Source organism: Mytilus trossulus, unplaced genomic scaffold (assembly GCF_036588685.1).
Source record: "Mytilus trossulus isolate FHL-02 unplaced genomic scaffold, PNRI_Mtr1.1.1.hap1 h1tg000244l__unscaffolded, whole genome shotgun sequence".
Classification (NCBI taxonomy): Eukaryota; Metazoa; Mollusca; class Bivalvia; order Mytilida; family Mytilidae; genus Mytilus; species Mytilus trossulus.
The window spans coordinates 341780-360586 of NW_026963317.1; the positions used below are offsets into that span (position 1 = coordinate 341780).

General features: G+C 29.9%; 2 protein-coding genes across 4 annotated transcripts; one reads left to right on the top strand and one right to left on the bottom strand.

Moving 5' to 3' along the window:
* Nucleotides 1–6783, top strand: LOC134701467 (uncharacterized). Its single transcript, XM_063562623.1, has 4 exons — nucleotides 1–151; nucleotides 3025–3204; nucleotides 3903–4037; nucleotides 4963–6783. The coding sequence occupies exons 1-4, from the start codon at nucleotides 67–69 to the stop codon at nucleotides 5115–5117; spliced, it is 555 nt and encodes a 184-aa protein (XP_063418693.1). The 5' UTR covers nucleotides 1–66; the 3' UTR covers nucleotides 5118–6783.
* A 1896-nt stretch (nucleotides 6784–8679) lies between these two features.
* LOC134701465 (cyclin-K-like) lies at nucleotides 8680–18736 on the bottom strand. Of its 3 annotated transcripts, none has more exons than XM_063562619.1 (9): nucleotides 18586–18657; nucleotides 17438–17576; nucleotides 16716–16797; nucleotides 16224–16355; nucleotides 13598–13703; nucleotides 13045–13102; nucleotides 11755–11930; nucleotides 11119–11252; nucleotides 8680–10294 (listed from the first exon to the last, which is right to left on the bottom strand). In XM_063562619.1, exons 2-9 carry the CDS (start codon nucleotides 17572–17574, stop codon nucleotides 9515–9517), a joined length of 1605 nt encoding a protein of 534 aa, XP_063418689.1. In that variant the 5' UTR covers nucleotides 17575–17576; nucleotides 18586–18657; the 3' UTR covers nucleotides 8680–9514. The 3 variants fall into 3 exon arrangements, with proteins under 3 accessions (XP_063418689.1, XP_063418688.1, XP_063418690.1); XM_063562618.1 differs by having other exon boundaries at nucleotides 8682–10294; nucleotides 18609–18736; XM_063562620.1 differs by having other exon boundaries at nucleotides 8685–10294; nucleotides 11128–11252; nucleotides 18609–18736.
* Between the last annotated feature and the right edge of the window lie 71 nt (nucleotides 18737–18807).

An 18807-nucleotide genomic window follows, 5' to 3' on the forward strand; every position in this document is an offset into this window, starting at 1 on the left:
CCCTTGCGTCTCCAACATAAACAAATTTTATCTGACATTTACAATTTAGTGATTATTATAATGTAGATGGGACTGGCATGCACAAGACCTGATATTAACAATGTCATAGACTTTCCACAAAAACTATTGTTGCTCGGGAAAAGCGGTGCAGGTACAATGACAAAATAATATGAGTCATACAGAAATCGCACCCCCTTTTTATATTTTTAGTAGATATTTTATTTTATTAATGTGGAAAATTAAAATAGAGGGCTGTCATATTTTTATGCTGTGTATGGTTAAATCTTACAGATAAGTAAATAGTACGGATAAGAGCAAGAACATATTTGATAAGCTAAATAATAATAAATTACTATAAAGAAATAAACGTAGTGTCTGGGCAACAGAATCCTGGTCTGTTTGCGGCCATTCATGTTCGCCCCCTTTCACTTTCACACCCAAAGTCCATTCACCCTACATGGTCGCGCCCAATTTTAATTGGTTTTGGGTTTAATAACTTTGTAATTAAGTTTTGGCAAGTAGTATTCTTATAAGTATAAATGTATGGCAAGCCAAAGTGGACAAAAAGAGCTATTTTCTAATATTAGAAAATCATTTTCTAATATTAGAAAATCATTTTCTAATATTAAAAAATCATTTTCTAATATTAAAAAATAAGGTACTTTTTAATATTAGAAAATCATTTTCTAATATTAAAAAATGATTTTCTAATATTAAAAAAGGATTTTCTAATATTAAAAAATGATTTTCTAATATTAAGAAATGATTTTTTAATATTAAAAAATCATTTTCTAATATTAAAAAGTACCTTATTTTTTAATATTAGAAAATGATTTTCTAATATTAAAAAATGATTTTCTAATATTAAAAAATGATTTTCTAATATTAGAAAATCATTTTCTAATAATAGAAAATCATTTTTTAATATTAGAAAATCATTTTCTAATATTAAAAAATAAGGTACTTTTTAATATTAGAAAATGATTTTTTAATATTAGAAAATCATTTTTTAATATTAGAAAATCATTTTTTAATATTAGAAAATCATTTTTTAATATTAGAAAATGATTTTTTAATATTAGAAAATAGCTCTTTTTGTCCACTTTGGCTTGCCATATAAATGTTATCATTGTCTCAAAACTTAAAGTGAGACAGCATTTATAATTGTGTTGAATAAATCTGAATTTAGTTTTGGATAGTGTATTGTTAAAAAAAAAATTCCTTTCTAAATAAAGTGGGATTCTGTCAACGTTTTATTTTGTGTTGAATAACTCTTAATCATGTCTTGGTTAGTGTATTGCTATAACTTTTGTTACATTGACTTGTTTCGAAATGGAGTGAGATTCTGACTACGTTTTTTTTTTGTGTGTTGAAAATTTTTTATCATGTTTGATCATGTTTTGGTTATAATAGTGCATTGCTATATTAAGGGACCTGGGAACAGTATATCAGTCAATATATATGTTCCTGAAGGGACCAAGCTGTTAAAATCTTCAATCTTTTACTCATACCAAGCTATAAATACATTCAGTATTTACAAGATAGCAATTAAAAACAACAATCATGATTTTTCAATGATTCAACTGGAATTTGAATTAAAATTGGGCGCGAACAGACCTTGGGTGCGAACGTATATTGGACGCGAACAGACCTGATACCTGGGCAACACAGCATGAGGGGACACATAGATAAATTCATGTTCATAGGCAGTCATAGGCTTCATGAACCAGCTTCCAATTATATTATTGAACATCATTGAATCCAGAATAAAACATGAAGTAATGGCAGAAACTATCACAAAGTTAAGTAAATAAATTGTTTCGATTAACATGTTTTATTAGTTTCCAAATATTTCTGATATAAGTATTAACTTAAACTATAATTACTGATATAATGGAACTTATGATAGAATTCTGCTTCTGCCAGATAATAGCCACATTCAACAAACTGATTATACTGCCATGGATATGGTACGCATACTAGTCTACTAGACCACACCCTCCCCAAAATTTGTTAATTTAGTTTAGCTTGTCATTAAGACTTTAAAAGCCTTGACTGACGATGCTGATACAAAACCAAGAGGAAAAGCATTCCAATCCTTGATGGTTCTTGGAAAGAATGAGTGTTTGTGATAATCACTGGATGCTGATGGTACATTTTTGTTGTTCCTTTGGAACATGTATCTTCCTAGTTTTATTCTCCCTTTGGAACATGTATCTTCCAAGTTTAATTATCCCTTTGGAACATAGACAAATTAAAATCTTGAAATAAGTTTATGATTAAAATCAATGAAAATAGTTTAAGGTTAAAGTATAGATAAAAATGTTTAAAAGTAACAAGGGACATTTATTGCACATTTCATGGTTTGACTCCTGATCCAATGACATCCAATAATGATTTTAATTATAAATCCAGATGCTGGTATGTATAGCTTACAAATGCCAGTATTTGAATACTCATCCCCCATGTGCAGTTGCAAAGACACTACTAAAATAAAACACAAACAAAAAGTACAGAAAAATGGAGGTCCACTCCCCATATGCCTGTGACAGAAACCGGTAAAGACATATGGGGGAAAAACACTTGTTACTGATGTGTTAAATGGGAGAGTTTGCAATTTTGATTTCTTTGAATTGTTTGCATGTTGATTCATTGATTTTTGCATAAAGGAATCAATTTTTAATAATATAGGGTTATTGCATGAATATTGGGGAGTATTGTCCCGAGTAGAAATGTATATTGCACGAGCTGGCGAGTGCAATATATGTTCTACGAGGGACAATATTCCTCAATATTCATGCAATAACCCTTTTATTGTATAGCAATATAATATTTTAAAGTAAACATTGTTTAAATTAAGATTTTGTCGCTGATGACATCATGAATTTTGAAGATTTATTGCACTAGTGCAATATTGGAATTTATTGCACGCTAACTTTTGGTTACTTTCTGTGGGAAATATTATATTGCTATACAATAATAAAGTTTATTACATGTAATATGAATATAATTTTTTATTCAAAGGTAAAACAAGCTTGCTTTATGGTTGGAAGCTAGGGTGTGATTCTGTCATAAAACCAATACCTACAGAGGATTTTAATGTTGAGAAAATTGAACATAAGGGACAAATCTACATAGCATGGGATTTAAGTGGTGCTCCCTATTACCATCCAAGATGGAGACAGTTTTACCATGGAACTAATGGTATATATTTATCTCCATTTTATTTGATAATGAATGATAATTTCACTGATAATCTTCCTGCTGGATAAAAGAGGCTACTTAGTGGCAGGTTTAGAATGATATTTTAAATAATCTTCAGGAATTGTAGTACATTTGTAAATGATGATATTTTTAGTTTAGAACAAGGTTTTACTAATCCCAAAACTTCAATGTAACAAAATATTTCTATAGTCATACAATGTATAACACATTTAATACTTCAGCAATACACAGATTATATATTCCTTTCAATATTGAATTTATTAATGTAAAACTATTAGTTAAAACCAAAGAAAAAAAATAAAATTATGAGCCCTCACTTTGTTTTGGGATATTTTTTCTGACATCCTGACATCACCTATTTTGTATCAAGTCAAAGGAGTCATAACTATTTGAGAATAACAAAAAAAAAGTAATTGAAATTGATAGATTGTTGTTTGCTTAATGTGCATCAACAACTGATTTTTAATCTTGATATGCAAATGTACATGTATGTTGCTGTACGATGTCAGGCCTTTAATAATTTAAGCTTGAAATATTGTATAGACACTTATCTATTTTTGAAGACTTTATTTTGTATTCTCAAAGTCTTAGTTATTTCAAATTTGTGTTGTCTGTTTGCTCCTGTCTGTATATTACACATCTCATTTAATTTATAATTACTTCCCCTTGTTTTGTAGTGTTAGTTATCGTCGTAGACAGTAGTGATGCAGATGTTATGAAATCACTGAGGGAAGATGTCACCTCCATGCTACAGGAGAGAGATTTAGATGACATTCCATGTGTACTTATACTCAATAAATCTGACATAACTGGTAGGTTTCATTCATAAAAACTCAGGAACCAAACAAAACAAAATCAATCAATTATATAAATTTGAATTAAAACGTAAAATCACAAAAATACTGAACTTAGAGGAAAATCAATTTGGAAAGATCATAATCACATGGCAAAATCAAATAACAAAAAGCATCAAAAACCAATGGACAAGAACTGTCATATTCCTGACTTGGTACAGGCATTTTCATATGTGGAAAATGGTGGATTAAACCTGGTTTTATAGAGCTAACCTCTCACTTAAAACTACTTCTGTCCAATACAAATATTTAAGTAGACAAAGCTAAGGCAAAGTTAATATTCTAAACTATTATTATGATGGTTGAAAATTTTAGGCTCTTAAAAACTTTTATTTCATTTTTTTATAAACATAAAACCACACACTTCTTCCAAATATGTTCCTTGCACACACAAGGTCAATGTTCAGTTTCAGTAGCAACAAATATGTTTTATGTTTGAATTTTTACCATATATTCTCTGCAAGGTTTCCCTAGAAAGCTCCATTTAGAACTTCTATAATCAAACAAACAGTGATGATTTAATACCACACATAATTAAAAGTCACAATTTTATTACAAAATTCATCTATTAAGGTGTTACCTAACACTTTAACTAAAATTAATTTGGCTCGTTTAATTTTCTTAAAATTTTGACAAAGTGTAACTTTGAACCTTTGACAAAAATAGAATTTTTTTAAAAATTTGTACCAATCGTTTATTCTGAAAATGACACTGGTTATATAGCAGTTTGACAAGCACTTATTTTGATCATTGAGAAGCTTAAATTCCCTTATGAACACAAAGTCATTAAAACATTCTGTTGATTTTACAGAGTTATCTCCCTGAAGTGTTGGGTACCACCTTAATTCTTCTTCTAAAAGTTTAAAAAAAAATCTATTTTTAGATGAGAAACCAGAAGCAATGGAGAAGACTATAGACTTTCCAAGTTCACCTAATCTTCATGTTATCTCCTGCTGTGCCAAAGATGACAAAAGTTGTAAAGCTGCTTTAGAAAAAATATCTGATGTGTGTAGGAATTCAAAACGTTTAGAACAATAGATGAAGTTTTTCGCTATAATCAAAGCACATTGTTTATTATATTGAAAGAACCTTAAAATACTCAATGTATAAGATCTGTAATTTGTCTTTTTAATTAGTTTATATTTCAAATCTATTCAAAAAATTAAAAATAAGTTAAGGGCTCATCCAGAATAAAACACATATGTAAGGCCTTGGGAGGCTTTTTTTACTCCCACTTATCAATTTTGGAACAGCTCCCAAATAATAGTCATCAATGAGTTGTGTATAAATATTAAAGCATTTAGTGTAATCTTTAAACTTAAAAATATTATAAAATAAAAAGATTTGGTTAATGGAGTTCAAAATGAAGTCTTTTCAACAACTGATGTATATTCATCAAGATACGTTTGTGTGTTTTTTGGTTTTTTTTGTAAGTTAGTTTTTTTTTTTAGATTCAGGTACTGGTACTTTTTTTAAATTAGAACTTTTGGCAGATAAAAATGTCTTTTGATTGTCATATTTAACCCCGCCACATTATTTATGTATGTGCCTGTCCCAAGTCAGGAGCCTATAATTCAGTGGTTGTCTTTTGTTTATGTGTTACATATTTGTTTTTCCTTCATTTTTTTACATTAATAAGGCTGTTAGTTTTTCTCGTTTGAATTGTTTCACATTGTCTTACTGGGGCTATTTATAGCTGACTATGCGGCATTGGCTTTGCTCATTGTTGAAGACTGTACGGTGACCTATAATTGTTAATGTCTGTGTCATTTTGGTCTTTTGTGGATAGTTGTCTCATTGGCAATCATACCACATCTTTTTTTTATATATATATGTTGAAGTGTATGCAAAAGTGTTAGAAAGAAACAGGACTAAATATTTTGCCAGAAGTGTAGAGATGTAGGTACAAAAGTTGTTTCAATGCATTGCCTATTAAACCCTTTGGCCTAAAAAAAGTAAGAGTTGAAAATATGAGAAACACAATTTTTATCATTTATAGAAGATGCCTTGGTGCAAACATCAAAGAGACAGCAACCCAATGACACACATAAAAGACAACTTGAGTGATGATTCATTGTCTAATAACTTCAGTAATCAATTTCAAATCTTTTAAGTTAACAAGGGTTTTGAACATTCAGTAATTTTTGTAAACAACTGAAACTAAATCAAACAGTTTTGTTGAATTTGCAATAATATATCAATTTAATAAATTTCATCCTAAGCTAAAGTATAAATGTTTAGTGTGGTTAAATATTTTAAAAACATCAATAAAATTAGTCAGACCTTCATAATAAACATAAAGCATCTTAAAAAATGTTATTTAAAAAAAAATCCATATTTAATGAAATAGATTTTAAGCTTATTGTACAATTTTGTCTGACCATGTGTTGCATATATTTGTTTTTCACTGTATATTGCAATTCAGCTTGTACTAAAAATGTATGAAAAGCTTTACAGTTACGCAGCATTAACATTAGACAAAGACTTATTAATATTTTGATAACTTATTGAAATCAGGTTGTATTTTTTATTTAATAATTGTTTTATTTTACTTTTTTTACATACATGATTTCATTTAATCTGTTTTAGTGCAGACACACATTGTTGTATATTTATATGTGTTGTGAAAACATTTTTAACATTTTATAATAAAATTTTATCAGTTTCAATTTGTGATGCTGAATTTCATAAAGCCATTAGAAACCACCAAAATTATTATAAGGTGCATATGTCTTTGGCAAGATTTATCTCCCCTTAACCTCATTTTCTTGGTTCATCAGTCAGTGTAAAGTGTTCATGGTACAGTAAACAATGGTATATCAGGTGTATGGAATGATTGCAAGTTGAAAAAGTCAATTTTGCCAAGTTATTCTGACCTAAACCTCAGTTTTCAAGGTTATTTGGTCTACATTTAATACCTACTGGTAGTAAAACATTGATCTTAAAGTCTTTCAACATATCCATACTTCAATATAGACCAGTAAAGCAGCCTGGACATTGCATTGTGTGCACCTTTGTTAAGGAATGATGGAGGATATAATCTCATCCTAAGTTAATGCCGGTCAGATTAGAATCCCTATGTCTGATTGGTCATACAAAAAGTATGCAACTTTCTAGTATATTTAAGGTGGTACCCAACACTTTCACTAAAATTAATTTGGCTCATTTAATTTTGTCAAAGTATTTACTTTGACACATAAACAAAAATACATTTTTTTTTAAATTTTTGAACCGACAGAAAATTACACTGGTTATATAGCAATTTGACAAACACCAATTTTGATCATTGAGAAGCTTAATATTCTTTTTAGAACACAACATAATTAAAACGTTTAGCTGACTTTACAGAGTTATCTCCCTGTAGTGTTAGGTACCACCTTAATTTCCTTATATTATAATATTCTTGTTTAAGGCTGTACAGTGACCAATAACTGCTATACCCGTTAATGCTTGTTGTTTTAACTCAAATTTTAATCTAGTCTGATCAACAAACATACCACATTTTCTTGTATTTGTAATATTAATTCTATATCTCTACTTTAACAAGAAGATTCAGGATTACATTTCTTCATGGACATCCTCAGATTTATGTTCTACAATTGTGGTAAAAATAAATATCATTACTTCTGCAGGGTTTAAGAGTTGCTCTTACATGATACAATTATTTTGAAAATTTGTTTCTTTAGTTCCTTTTCAACACCTAAGACTGAGATTATATACCTCTATGCACATACTCTGGCAATATTCTACAACCCTGTCAAGATTCAACATATTCATCATACACCTCGAGAGGCTTTAAGCTTACAATGCATATGGACAGACTCAAATACTGTAAATTCAGAAATTATTACGATGTTTTTAGTATTGCAAAAAAATTTGAAAGGGTTATAATCAAAATAGTTTAAACTCGCATTTTGAAATTTTTTATATAAATTGAAAAGGATTTTTCATAATATCACAAAAATAAAAATGCATTTTAGTCCAAAATGATAATATCACAATAATTAATGCACACAATAATTACTGAATTTACAGTACAAAAAAAGTAAGTTTGATACTTCCCCCTAAAACAAGTACTGGGATCATATTCCTAAATGCAGATTTCCAAGTACATTTTATTATTTTACAACTGTCAAATTTCATAAATATCTCTCCAGTCTGTTAGTTGACTGTAATGGTCATAGATAGACATATAGATGGAACAAGATCTCCTCTTGAACATGGTTGACCTCATGTCCTGGATTGTATTCTTCTTTAGTAAGTTTTTAAAACTGTGTCAATTTTATAAGTCAAATAAGACAACACTGATTGCAATGGTAAGTCGGGTTATCTCCCCTTTAACATGAAGCACCAGAATTACATTCCTGTATGTCAGGTAGTTTTCTACAACTGTTCAATCAATATCTATCCAGGGGTTACAGGGGGCATGGACAGACATATGGTTCAAAATATGAAAAAGTAAATGAATAAAGCCATTAAGCATTTTATAAAATTTTTGAAAATATGTATTCAACATTTATTTGAGAGAATGTAGGAACAGCATACCTCTCGCTGTCAAGTCAGACAATAAAAAGTAGGGAAAAGTCATCACCAGGTGCTGTTATATAAATGTGTTTTGGTATAACCTACTTATTTATTTTTCATCATTTTCTCCCCACTGATGCACATAAAAAATTAATATTCAACTTTTAGAGACCTCTTTATGTCAGTTTTCTCTTTAATAGAGTTTATTATAAATCCAATCTTAAAGTTGCAGATGTAACATTATATCTAAATCTCTTCAAACCACACTTGTATTTTGCATAAGGAAAATTCACACAGATTTTTTTTTACATTTTATATAAAGAACTTCATGTACAATCATAACTGACTGACAGCCAATATTAAATATAAACAATTTGCCAACTAAAAAATCTCTATACAGATATCTTAAAAACTGTGTTTCTCACAACTTTAACAATACCATTCAAAGAAATATTAAAAGTCCTTTATAGTTTAAGTAAAATTGTTAACAATTTAGTTGATAGTCTATGCTTACACACAAACTTAAAATAATGTCTTTAAAAAAATTCTTACATAAACAAATGGTATACAATATTTCAATTTGACTTAAAATCTATTGTGTTTTTAAATAGATACATTTGTATTACCCAACTGCACGATAACCACTTCAGGTGTTGGTTTACCTTGTTCAAATTCATAGATGAAAAGAGTATGATTGTTTTTTGCTAGTAAAATTAATGTTACTCTTGAATCTTTTTAGCACTTCATAAATTTATTTAACATTCAATAAACTGTTTTGATTTCATTACATGAAATATTACATTTAATTTTTCCACCAAGGAAAAAATTCATTTAAAGAAATGTTGTTCCTTCCATTCTTTTTTGAGTGCTTAATTTAATTACACCACTTCATATCAAATGAATATATCTGTTCATCTGCCTGTTATTCGTACCATTGCTAAATTCTGATTTTGACCTTGTTGTGATGATTGTGTCTGCGACTTAGATGAACGTGGAGTACTTGTGCCACGAGGTACATTTGATGTGGCACCACGTTGGTTAATCATTTGCTGTTGTTGTTGATATCCCTGTTGACCTCCTGCTGTGTTGTAAGGACTTGGAACTGATGATGATGTGGGAGGATATTGACCTGGGTACTGTTGTTGCCCCTGCTGGTACTGCTGATAATTAGCACCTTGGGGATAAACCTGCTGTTGACCAGGAACCTGTTGACCTGCAGGATATGCTTGTTGTGGATATCCAGGATATTGCCCCTGGGCAGAATACTGTTGTTGAGCTGCCTGTGCATAATTTGCCTGTTGGTAGCCAGGAGGATATTGAGAGTAGTGGGCCATGCCCTGAGGTGTTTGTTGCCCTGGTGGATAATTCTCAGCAGAGCCTCCCCCTCCACCCCCACCCCCACTCATTAAATTCTGTATAGATTTACTACCCTCTCCTGACAAGAATGATGAACTGTACATGCTACGTGACATATATGGATTATAAGATGAGAACTCTGTAGTTTGTGCAGCACCTACTGTCTGTATAGTTTGTATATTTGCGTCATCTGAGGAATGTGATTTAGACGCAGCATTTACCATGGCAGTTTGTCTGAGATCAGAACTAGAATTAGATTCTTTTACTTTTGGTGTTGTTGTTCGACTATCTACTCTTGCTAATTTACTATCTGGTGCTCCATCTGCTGGAGTGGTCTGTAATTATAATATTAAAAATACATTTACTTTCTTTTATAACTGAGGAAGTAATAAGAAAATGTAGGGGGCAAACATTTTAATTTTAATTCAGTAAAATATTTTTTTTCTTTATTTTTTTTCTTTTTATACTTTTCTTGCCTTCTACTCAAAAGTCTGTTCCCCAACTTATGAATAGAAGGAAATTAGAGGTACATATATACTTAAATAAGACAGCAAAACAACCACCACCAAAGAACATCTAGACTTTAACCCTGCCTCATTCTGAATGTTCCCAAGTCAGGAGCCTGTAACTTGGTGGTTATCATTTGTTGCTGTATTTCATATTTGTTTTCGTCTATTGTTTTATACATAAGTCATGCCTTAAGTATTCTCATTTCATGTAATTTCAAAACTTTTATAGCTGACTATACGATACAGCTTTTTCTAATTGTTGAATGATGTACAGTGACCAATAGTCATTTGGTCTTTGTTTTATTGGCAATCATACCACATCTTTTATTCTTATATTTTATTATAGACAGGTTTATATTCAATATGTCTTTCAGTTTCTATAGTATTATTTTTTGAAGGAGTATATTTTAAAAGCACAGTAATAACTAAACCTTTAATGCAACATAAGTTTATTAATTATTGCTTACGGTAGTTTTTTTTTACCGTTGCCAAAAAATCAACTGAATGTAATTGTCCGGAACTCACATGCTTTTCCCCATTATTTTATTTCAATTTATGAATTTCTGCAATGATGGAGTACTCATGACTGAATCATTTCATTATATACTTATCAAATGTTTAAATATAGATGAAATTCAGAGTCTGCATACCATACTTACACTCCGTTTCTGCGGAGGTGGTGGTGGGGGTGTTTGTCTGTGTGATTTACTAGGTGTGACTGGAGGTGAATCTTCATGTTGCTGGGGATTTTTACTGTACAGGTCTAACACCTTATGACATATATCTGAAAATAAAAGGTTATATGTTTAATAAACAAAGATAATATATATATATTTTTTTTATAAATCTTTAAAAAACAATTGATTTTTTTACCAAATTTTTTACCATAAATCATGTTCAAAAATCTATTTCATTTTCAAGCAGAGTCATCTATATATACATTCATGTAAGTTTGGTCATTGTCTCTGTGGTGTATTCCCAATTTCCAATTTCAATTTTTAAGAATAAATGTATGTGTGAGTTTAGCGCAATCTGATGAGATTAATAATCAAAAGACATCAAGAGGACTCATGTATTTCATTACATGGACTTTTGTTATGAGAGTATTCCAATAGCATTTAAACCAAAATTAAAATGATACCATTTCTAAGACTCATAATGCTTAATTCTTCCAAGATTCCACAAATATTTTTCTAGTTGATTTTGGTACAGTGCAAATTCTAACTTTTATGGACCTCTTCTATAAATGATTTGTTTCTATAATTGTAAATCTAGCTAAATCTTACCCTCCATTAATTCCACTGTGATATCTTCGACGATCCCTTCCCACCATTTTAATTTACTTCCTGGTGGCTTGCCTTGCCAGTCAGATATCTCAAACTTTGCCAGACGTGTTGCCAGATACATTAGTGATATACCTATTACCTCAGGTTCCCATTGTAAACATAGAGTTGTACATAAACTGAAATAAATAATGATAATGTTGTAAACACACAAGAAGGAGGAACAAAAGGTCCATATTAGCCTAGATTGGTACTACATTAAAGTTACCATACATTACATGATCCTAATATAGCCTCAACTTAGGTACATGGTTTTCAGAAAATAAAATCAATAAAGTTTCGACAAAGTTCATTTTGTAAAACTAGAGGCTCTTAAGAGCCGGTGTCGCTCACCTTGGTCTATGTGCATATTAAACAAAGGACACAGATGGATTCATGACAAAATTGTGTTTTGGTGATAGTGATGTGTTTGTAGATCTTACTTTACTCAATATTCTTGCTTCTTACAATTATCTCAATTTATAATGAACTTGGACCATTAGTAACAGAGAAAAATATTTTGTTAAAATTTACAAAAAATTATAAAATTTACAAAATTTTTAAAAATTGACAATAAATGGCAATTACTCCTTAAAGGGTCAACTGACCTTTTCGGTCATGTTGACTTATTTGTGGATTTTACTTTGCTGAACATTATTGCTGTTAACAGTTTATCTCTATCTATAATAATATTCAAGATAATAACCAAAAACAGCAAAATTATCTTAAAATTACCAATTCAAGGGCAGCAACCCAACAATGGGTTGTCCAATTCGTCTGAAAATATCAGTGCAGATAGATCTTGACCTGATTAACAATTTTATTCCTGTCAGATTTGCTCTTAAGACAATACTTTATAGAAAGATTCTCAACGACAATTGTGTTGTCTCTTTTGTTGTAAACAATGTTTCAATAAATTAATTAGGATCAAAAATTTTCTGAACTCTTGTTTACAATTTACAAATGTGATAAATTATGGTGTCATAACTTTGAAAATCTTGTCTTATTCATTAATATTCCTTAATTTCATGCATTTCTTTATATTTTGTTGAAATATGAAGTAATCCTTAATGTGCTTACCCTTTAGTTTAGCAACTATAAATTCAAATTATGGTGAACACTGATGGATTATAGGATAATTGCTGTCTATAGAGACAAAAATAACATATCCCTTCAAGTTTTAACATCTTTTATTGTCCTAAAGAAATTTATATTTGGTAAATTTCTATGTGTTACCATAGTTACTGAACCAACCTGTCATTTATAAATGTCCAAGCCATCTGTACAAGTTTTTGTGATTTCTCCTTTTCAACTGTAAAATAAAGTGATAATACAAATGAAACCTAGTGACAAAGTATAAATATTTTTTGCAAAAACAAGTGTGCACATTTTCACAAGTACACATTTGAAAGCATCTGAAATTTTCATTCATCTTATATCTTATGCACATCTCAAATATTTGCTTAAAAGTAATAAAGTAGAAAATAAAACTTAAAATTCAATAATGTTTGAAAAGAATGCATGCTTTTCCTATTCTGATTCTGTTCTGAACCTTATTGCTGTCAAGTCAACGTATGGTAGTAGTCTAGTAGAAAACAATTATTATTAAAAACGTTAGATTTTCTTATCAATGTGTTTTTGCATCAATAAAAAGCATCATTTGAATGTCAGACCGTTGATGCACACTTCAAATGTAGTAACATGTATCAGTTTTCATATCAGACATTGGCCTTTTATTACCTTCTGTTTCGTAGGTAAAAAGATTTAAAAAAAAAAAAATTTGGAAGTCTTGTGTAAAACAACTTACTTTTAACTTGTTTGGCAAACTTTAACAGGCAAGCATAAGGATGGTCTACTTGTAAATCAAATTTGATTGTCTGTAGAAGTATTCTTTCTAATGTCATTATTTCTTCCTGAAATATTAAACCAACATTGATAATAATTTGCAGCAATTATTCTGTTATATTTATATGATTGTATTTAGAAATGGCTGGCAGCGGGTTAAGAATATTTTTTTCTATGACAACAAGGAACTCCAAATAGTTGATTCATATGTCTACCTCGGAATATTACTGCATTCTAATGGCAAATTTCTACAAACAGAGAAACGTCTGGCTCAGCAAGGATCCAAGGCCTTATCAACACTAATGAATACTCTCAAAAGCGTTTACATTTCAACTGATCAATGTTGTATTTTATTTGACAGTATGGTTGGTTCTGTTCTTAGTTACGCATCAGAAATATGGGGCTTTCATCGTGCTCTTGATGTTGAATTAATTTTTAACCGTTTTTGTAGATTTCTTGTAAAAGTTGGTAAAAATGTACCTATTATTTTTCTATGTGGTGAACTTGGGCATTTGCCTACCGGTATGTATGTTTCAAGGCGTATTAGAATTTTAAAATATTGGTTTCATATTTTATTGAAAAAGCCAAGTGTTGTTTACGATGTGTACATGCTTCTGTATAAAGATGTTATTAATGGTAAAACAAATTGGGTTTCTTATGTACGAGATTTTTTGTCTAATCTTGGCCTGAACTTTTTGTGGATTTCACAAGATGTAACTAATGTAGTTTTTGATATTGTTAAAAAACATATTACTGATCAATATTTACAAGAGTGGTCCACATCTTTATGTGATTGTGAAAAACTTTGCATGTATAGAAGAATCAAGACAGATTTTTGTCTTGAAAATTACTTAAATTTCTTTTGTGATGTTCGATTACTTACGAAACTACATAGTGGGACACTTCAATTAAATATCGAAGTTGGTAGATATACCAATACGCCAAGAGAATTACGATTGTGTCTTTGTTGTAACATGAACGTTGTTGAAGACGAATATCATTTTGTTTTAGTTTGTCCTGTATACAGACCTGTAAGGTCACATTATTTACCAAAATAATTTTGTTCTTGGCCAAATATTTATAAACTGGACCAATTGTTAAAAGCTGTCAATAAAACTGTAACTATAAAATTATGTAATTATATTAAGGCAGCATGGAAAATGAGATGTCAAATTCTTACTTAACTTTGTATGATGTGTTGTTTTCTGCTGTTTATTATTGTGTCATATATGTAATATATGTTTTGATTGCCATAGCATGTAAATGCATTTTGCAAATAAATAAATAAATTCATTCATTTATAAAAGCAATGAAAACTATCCCAATGTTTTTTTACATTTACAATACTGTTTCCAGGATAAGTCTTAATTTTCATTAACACAGTCTATTTAACTGTTTATAGTTATTGTGTCTTTTTTTGAAACAAATCATGAAAGGTTTTAGTATGAAAATTGATTTCTGGCTTCTTTTCTTTTAAAGTTTTCACAGAAAATGACAAGAAATTTAAACCAATCCTTTATCACCAAAACTGTAAGAAATGGTAAGGCCTAAAAAAAATATCTGTGTTTCCGGTAATATCATTTTAAAAAATAGGGTTGGTAGGTCGGAATTCTTTTTTTTTTTACATTTTTTCTTTGACATTGTAAACGAAATCTGGAAAATTATAATGGTTTTTCCAAGTCTGGGTCCTTAATTAGTTTCAAATACCTGAAGTCAGCCATTTGCAATGTTTTGAAGCACCTGCTGTGCAAATTTCTTGAATTTTAACCTATTTGGAATACCTGTTGACATTAATAAAATGTTTTACTGAGTTTCTGTGCCAGTAGAAGCAAGTAAGGTAAATTTTTTACCGGTATGTCGATTAACAGAAGCCTATGTCGAAAAACAGGGTTGGTTGATACTGTTTAAAAAAAATAATTTGAAGATCCAATAAAAAAATTAGGGTCAGGGCTAAAAAACAGAGTTGGTTGGAATACCAGACACTCAGATTTTTTTTTCTCAACCTAAGAGAACAATTGAAAAATTTTACAAAACAGTCCGACTCCAAGGCTATCAATGAGTCTTCAGCTACAATGTATAATGTGAAAATGTCTTCATAAAATTTAATAAAGTACAAATTATATAAACATAATTTAAGGATGTACTTAGGTGATCTAGGTAAAATTAAATAAATCAAGAATTCAAAATTGATACTTTAAGCTGGAAGAATATGTGTAAAGGATCAAAATAAACTAAAAATATTGATAGGTCATGGAGCTCCTTTTCGAGATATTTGACTTATAAAATAAGGCGGAAAAAGGCTGACTCTGACTTACACCTTATATTTGCATTGGTATTATTTGAATCTCAAATCAAAAGAAAAAATATCAAGAATCTGCCTAAATTTTGTCAAATGACCTTTTATTAGCTATAAAGTCTTATGATAAAAGATAAATAGGTGTTATGGGGCAAAATATTTTACCTTGTATTGTATGGAAAAACACCAAGGATTCCGAACATTTAACACTCATTCCAAAACCTCACCTAAGTACACCCTTAAGCAGCTAAATAGATCATGTGTTTTAAATTTTAGTAATTTACAATCTTACCTTAGGGTCTTCTGAAAACACTGAAAATAATTGTGGAGATAGGATACTCTGTGTTATCTTAACAATGTCTTTACATTTCTTTGGTGTTTCCTCTACTTTACCAGCCAGAAATAAACAACCAGCGGCTGTTATCTGTAACAGAAATAAAGAACTATAAGTCAGGGTATTTTTTTTCGGTGGTTGTAACTAGTAACAATAAAGATGATCTAGAGCAAGTCATCATTGCTTAAACTAGTAAAGAGATGTATGTATTATGAAATTCACCAATAATTGCTAAGCAGTCTGACAGTATCACATTCAATTTTGATAATTTATTATGACAAAAGTACAGTCTGCACTGTTAACCACAAGTCTGATGCCCAAAAACTATAGGCATAAAATTAGGACCAATTTTAATATTTAGTTTTTTAGATTATTAGATGAAATTTTTTTTTGGCATAGACTGAAAGCAAAGAAGGTGGTGTCCAAAAAAATAGAAAAACAAATACTTACATATCTGTGGAAATCTTTGAACGAATGGAAAAGATAAAATCTGTGGAAATATACTACACCAGTGGCACATGTATCATATCTCCTGAGGCTATGTTAAGGAAATAAGATTTTTGTTTTCCGATTTATACTGTATTCCTGTCATGTAAAGGTGTCATTTTAATGTTATATCTAACATTGCCATAAAAGTTTTGAGGTTTGGCTAGCCACAAAACCAGGTTCAACCTACAATGTTTTCTTAAAATGACCTGTACCAAGCCAGGAAAATGGCATTTGTTACCTTATAATTTGTTTCTATGTTTGTTGCATTGTCATTTGTTTTTTGTTCACTCAAGTGTTTCTGTTGTTTTCCTCTTATACATTAGTTGATGTCAGGACTTTCAAACAGCAATATGCTACTGTTGGCTTTATTTATATACATGTAGTACTAGTTGATTTACTTGATGTCTCCATCATGACCATACTGTTCTCAAAATCCGTAAAATTTAAGAAAAATCTTTTGTAAAACACTTTCTGTTTTCCTGTACAATTTTGTTGATAAATCTGAAAGAATAACTGAAGTTTTGTCAGGCAAGCAGATTAATTTTTCATCTGGTTCATGTGGTTACGTCTTTTTGAATATGAACATAGTAAAATGATTTCTAAATTCATTTTGTGGTCCTCCTCACACAGAAAACAAACAATCTTTGACTAAATTAAAATGTTTATATTTTATAGAAGGATACAGTCCCATCTTTGTTCCTGCATCAATGATAAATCTTGCTCCTTCTCTTCTGTACCTGGCTTCTGTTGTTGGATCAATCCCATCTCTGTGTGTTGGTGTGTTTCTTATCTCTTTCTTATCAAAGTACCAGCAAGGCATATCTATAATTATAATAATACAAGTTATGCTGAAATTAACTCTATATATCCTAATGAACATATAACTGCAACCTAATTTATAAAAAAGACATGAATGAATTGCTATTTAGTTAAATATCACATATCAACAATGTTCATGTACAGGTATCATAAAGAAGAATTGAAACAGAAAAAGAATAACTTCATTCTGTCCCCTATACCCACATACTTGGACTAAAAACAAGGTTTTTTCCCCACATCAGCAACAAGATCTAGGTGTCACATGTGGACCAGTATCTGCTTACCCTTTCGTAGCTACGTGAGATCACCCTGTTTTCAGATTTTAGTTTATATAATTACAGTAGAAAAATCAATAAAAAAAAATTAAAAATTTCTGGAAATTCATTCTAATTATGAACTCAAAATCGTTAACTTTTTTTCAGATTTACTTCCGTTTCCAGTCTTGTTGGCATGAGACTTTGAATAAAATGTATATCTATCAACATATCAACAAATATAGAAAAGAATTCAACACCCAATCATTTTAAATAATTGTTTGATATGAAAAAACGTTACCTGATACCAGCGTTTCTTTGATTACCTTGAATATGACGTCATAACTTAAAAATGTCACAACTAAATCCCTAACTACAGTTGAACAGAACCAATATTGGAAACTTTACCGTATTTTCTTTTCTTTTACCAACATGTTGGCATTAAAAAGAAATACAGACTCCGTAATGCCTGTCTCATGTTAGGCAGCGGGTCTTATGTTTCAGAGTTGTTGTTTTCTATGTTGTATTTTGAGAACTATAATTTGTGTGTTGGTCTTTCATGTCACTTTGGTGTCAGTTTATGTTTGACTTATTAGTTAAAATTCTTTTCCTCTGGTATATTTTCACACTAAAAAAATATTGCGTCTTTGTGGATAATTACATGTACATATTTTTTAGTTTTATGACTAGGTTACTCCAAAAATCTGTGTCACTATTCGACCCAAATCTGTAAAAATCTGGCAATGTACTTTACATACCGTTAGGTTTCAATGTATCATACCTGTTTGAATCGTAAATAATCTGTTTTTAATGAAATATATCTTGTTTCTAAAAAAAAAAATACCAAACGTAACGGCTCAGACTAGTTTTCGTAATGTCGTAAATATTTGTAATATTTTATAGCAGTAGTTTCAAATGATTTTTTTCATATTTTTTCTTTCTTTTTTAATATTTTTTTTAACTTTAATAAAGTGCATCAG

Excerpts from the sequence above, each read along its gene's own strand:
- LOC134701467 (XM_063562623.1), top strand. The coding sequence starts at position 67 with ATGGGACTGGCATGCACAAGACCTGATATTAACAATGTCATAGACTTT. Across the intron at positions 3,205-3,902 it reads GTTTTACCATGGAACTAATG|TGTTAGTTATCGTCGTAGAC; the intron begins GTATATATTTAT and ends CTTGTTTTGTAG. Across the intron at positions 4,038-4,962 it reads CAATAAATCTGACATAACTG|ATGAGAAACCAGAAGCAATG; the intron begins GTAGGTTTCATT and ends ATCTATTTTTAG.
- LOC134701465 (XM_063562619.1), bottom strand. The coding sequence starts at position 17,574 with ATGCCTTGCTGGTACTTTGATAAGAAAGAGATAAGAAACACACCAACA. Across the intron at positions 16,356-16,715 it reads TCAAAGATTTCCACAGATAT|ATAACAGCCGCTGGTTGTTT; the intron begins GTAAGTATTTGT and ends TTTCTGTTACAG. Across the intron at positions 13,103-13,597 it reads GTTTGCCAAACAAGTTAAAA|TTGAAAAGGAGAAATCACAA; the intron begins GTAAGTTGTTTT and ends TTTATTTTACAG.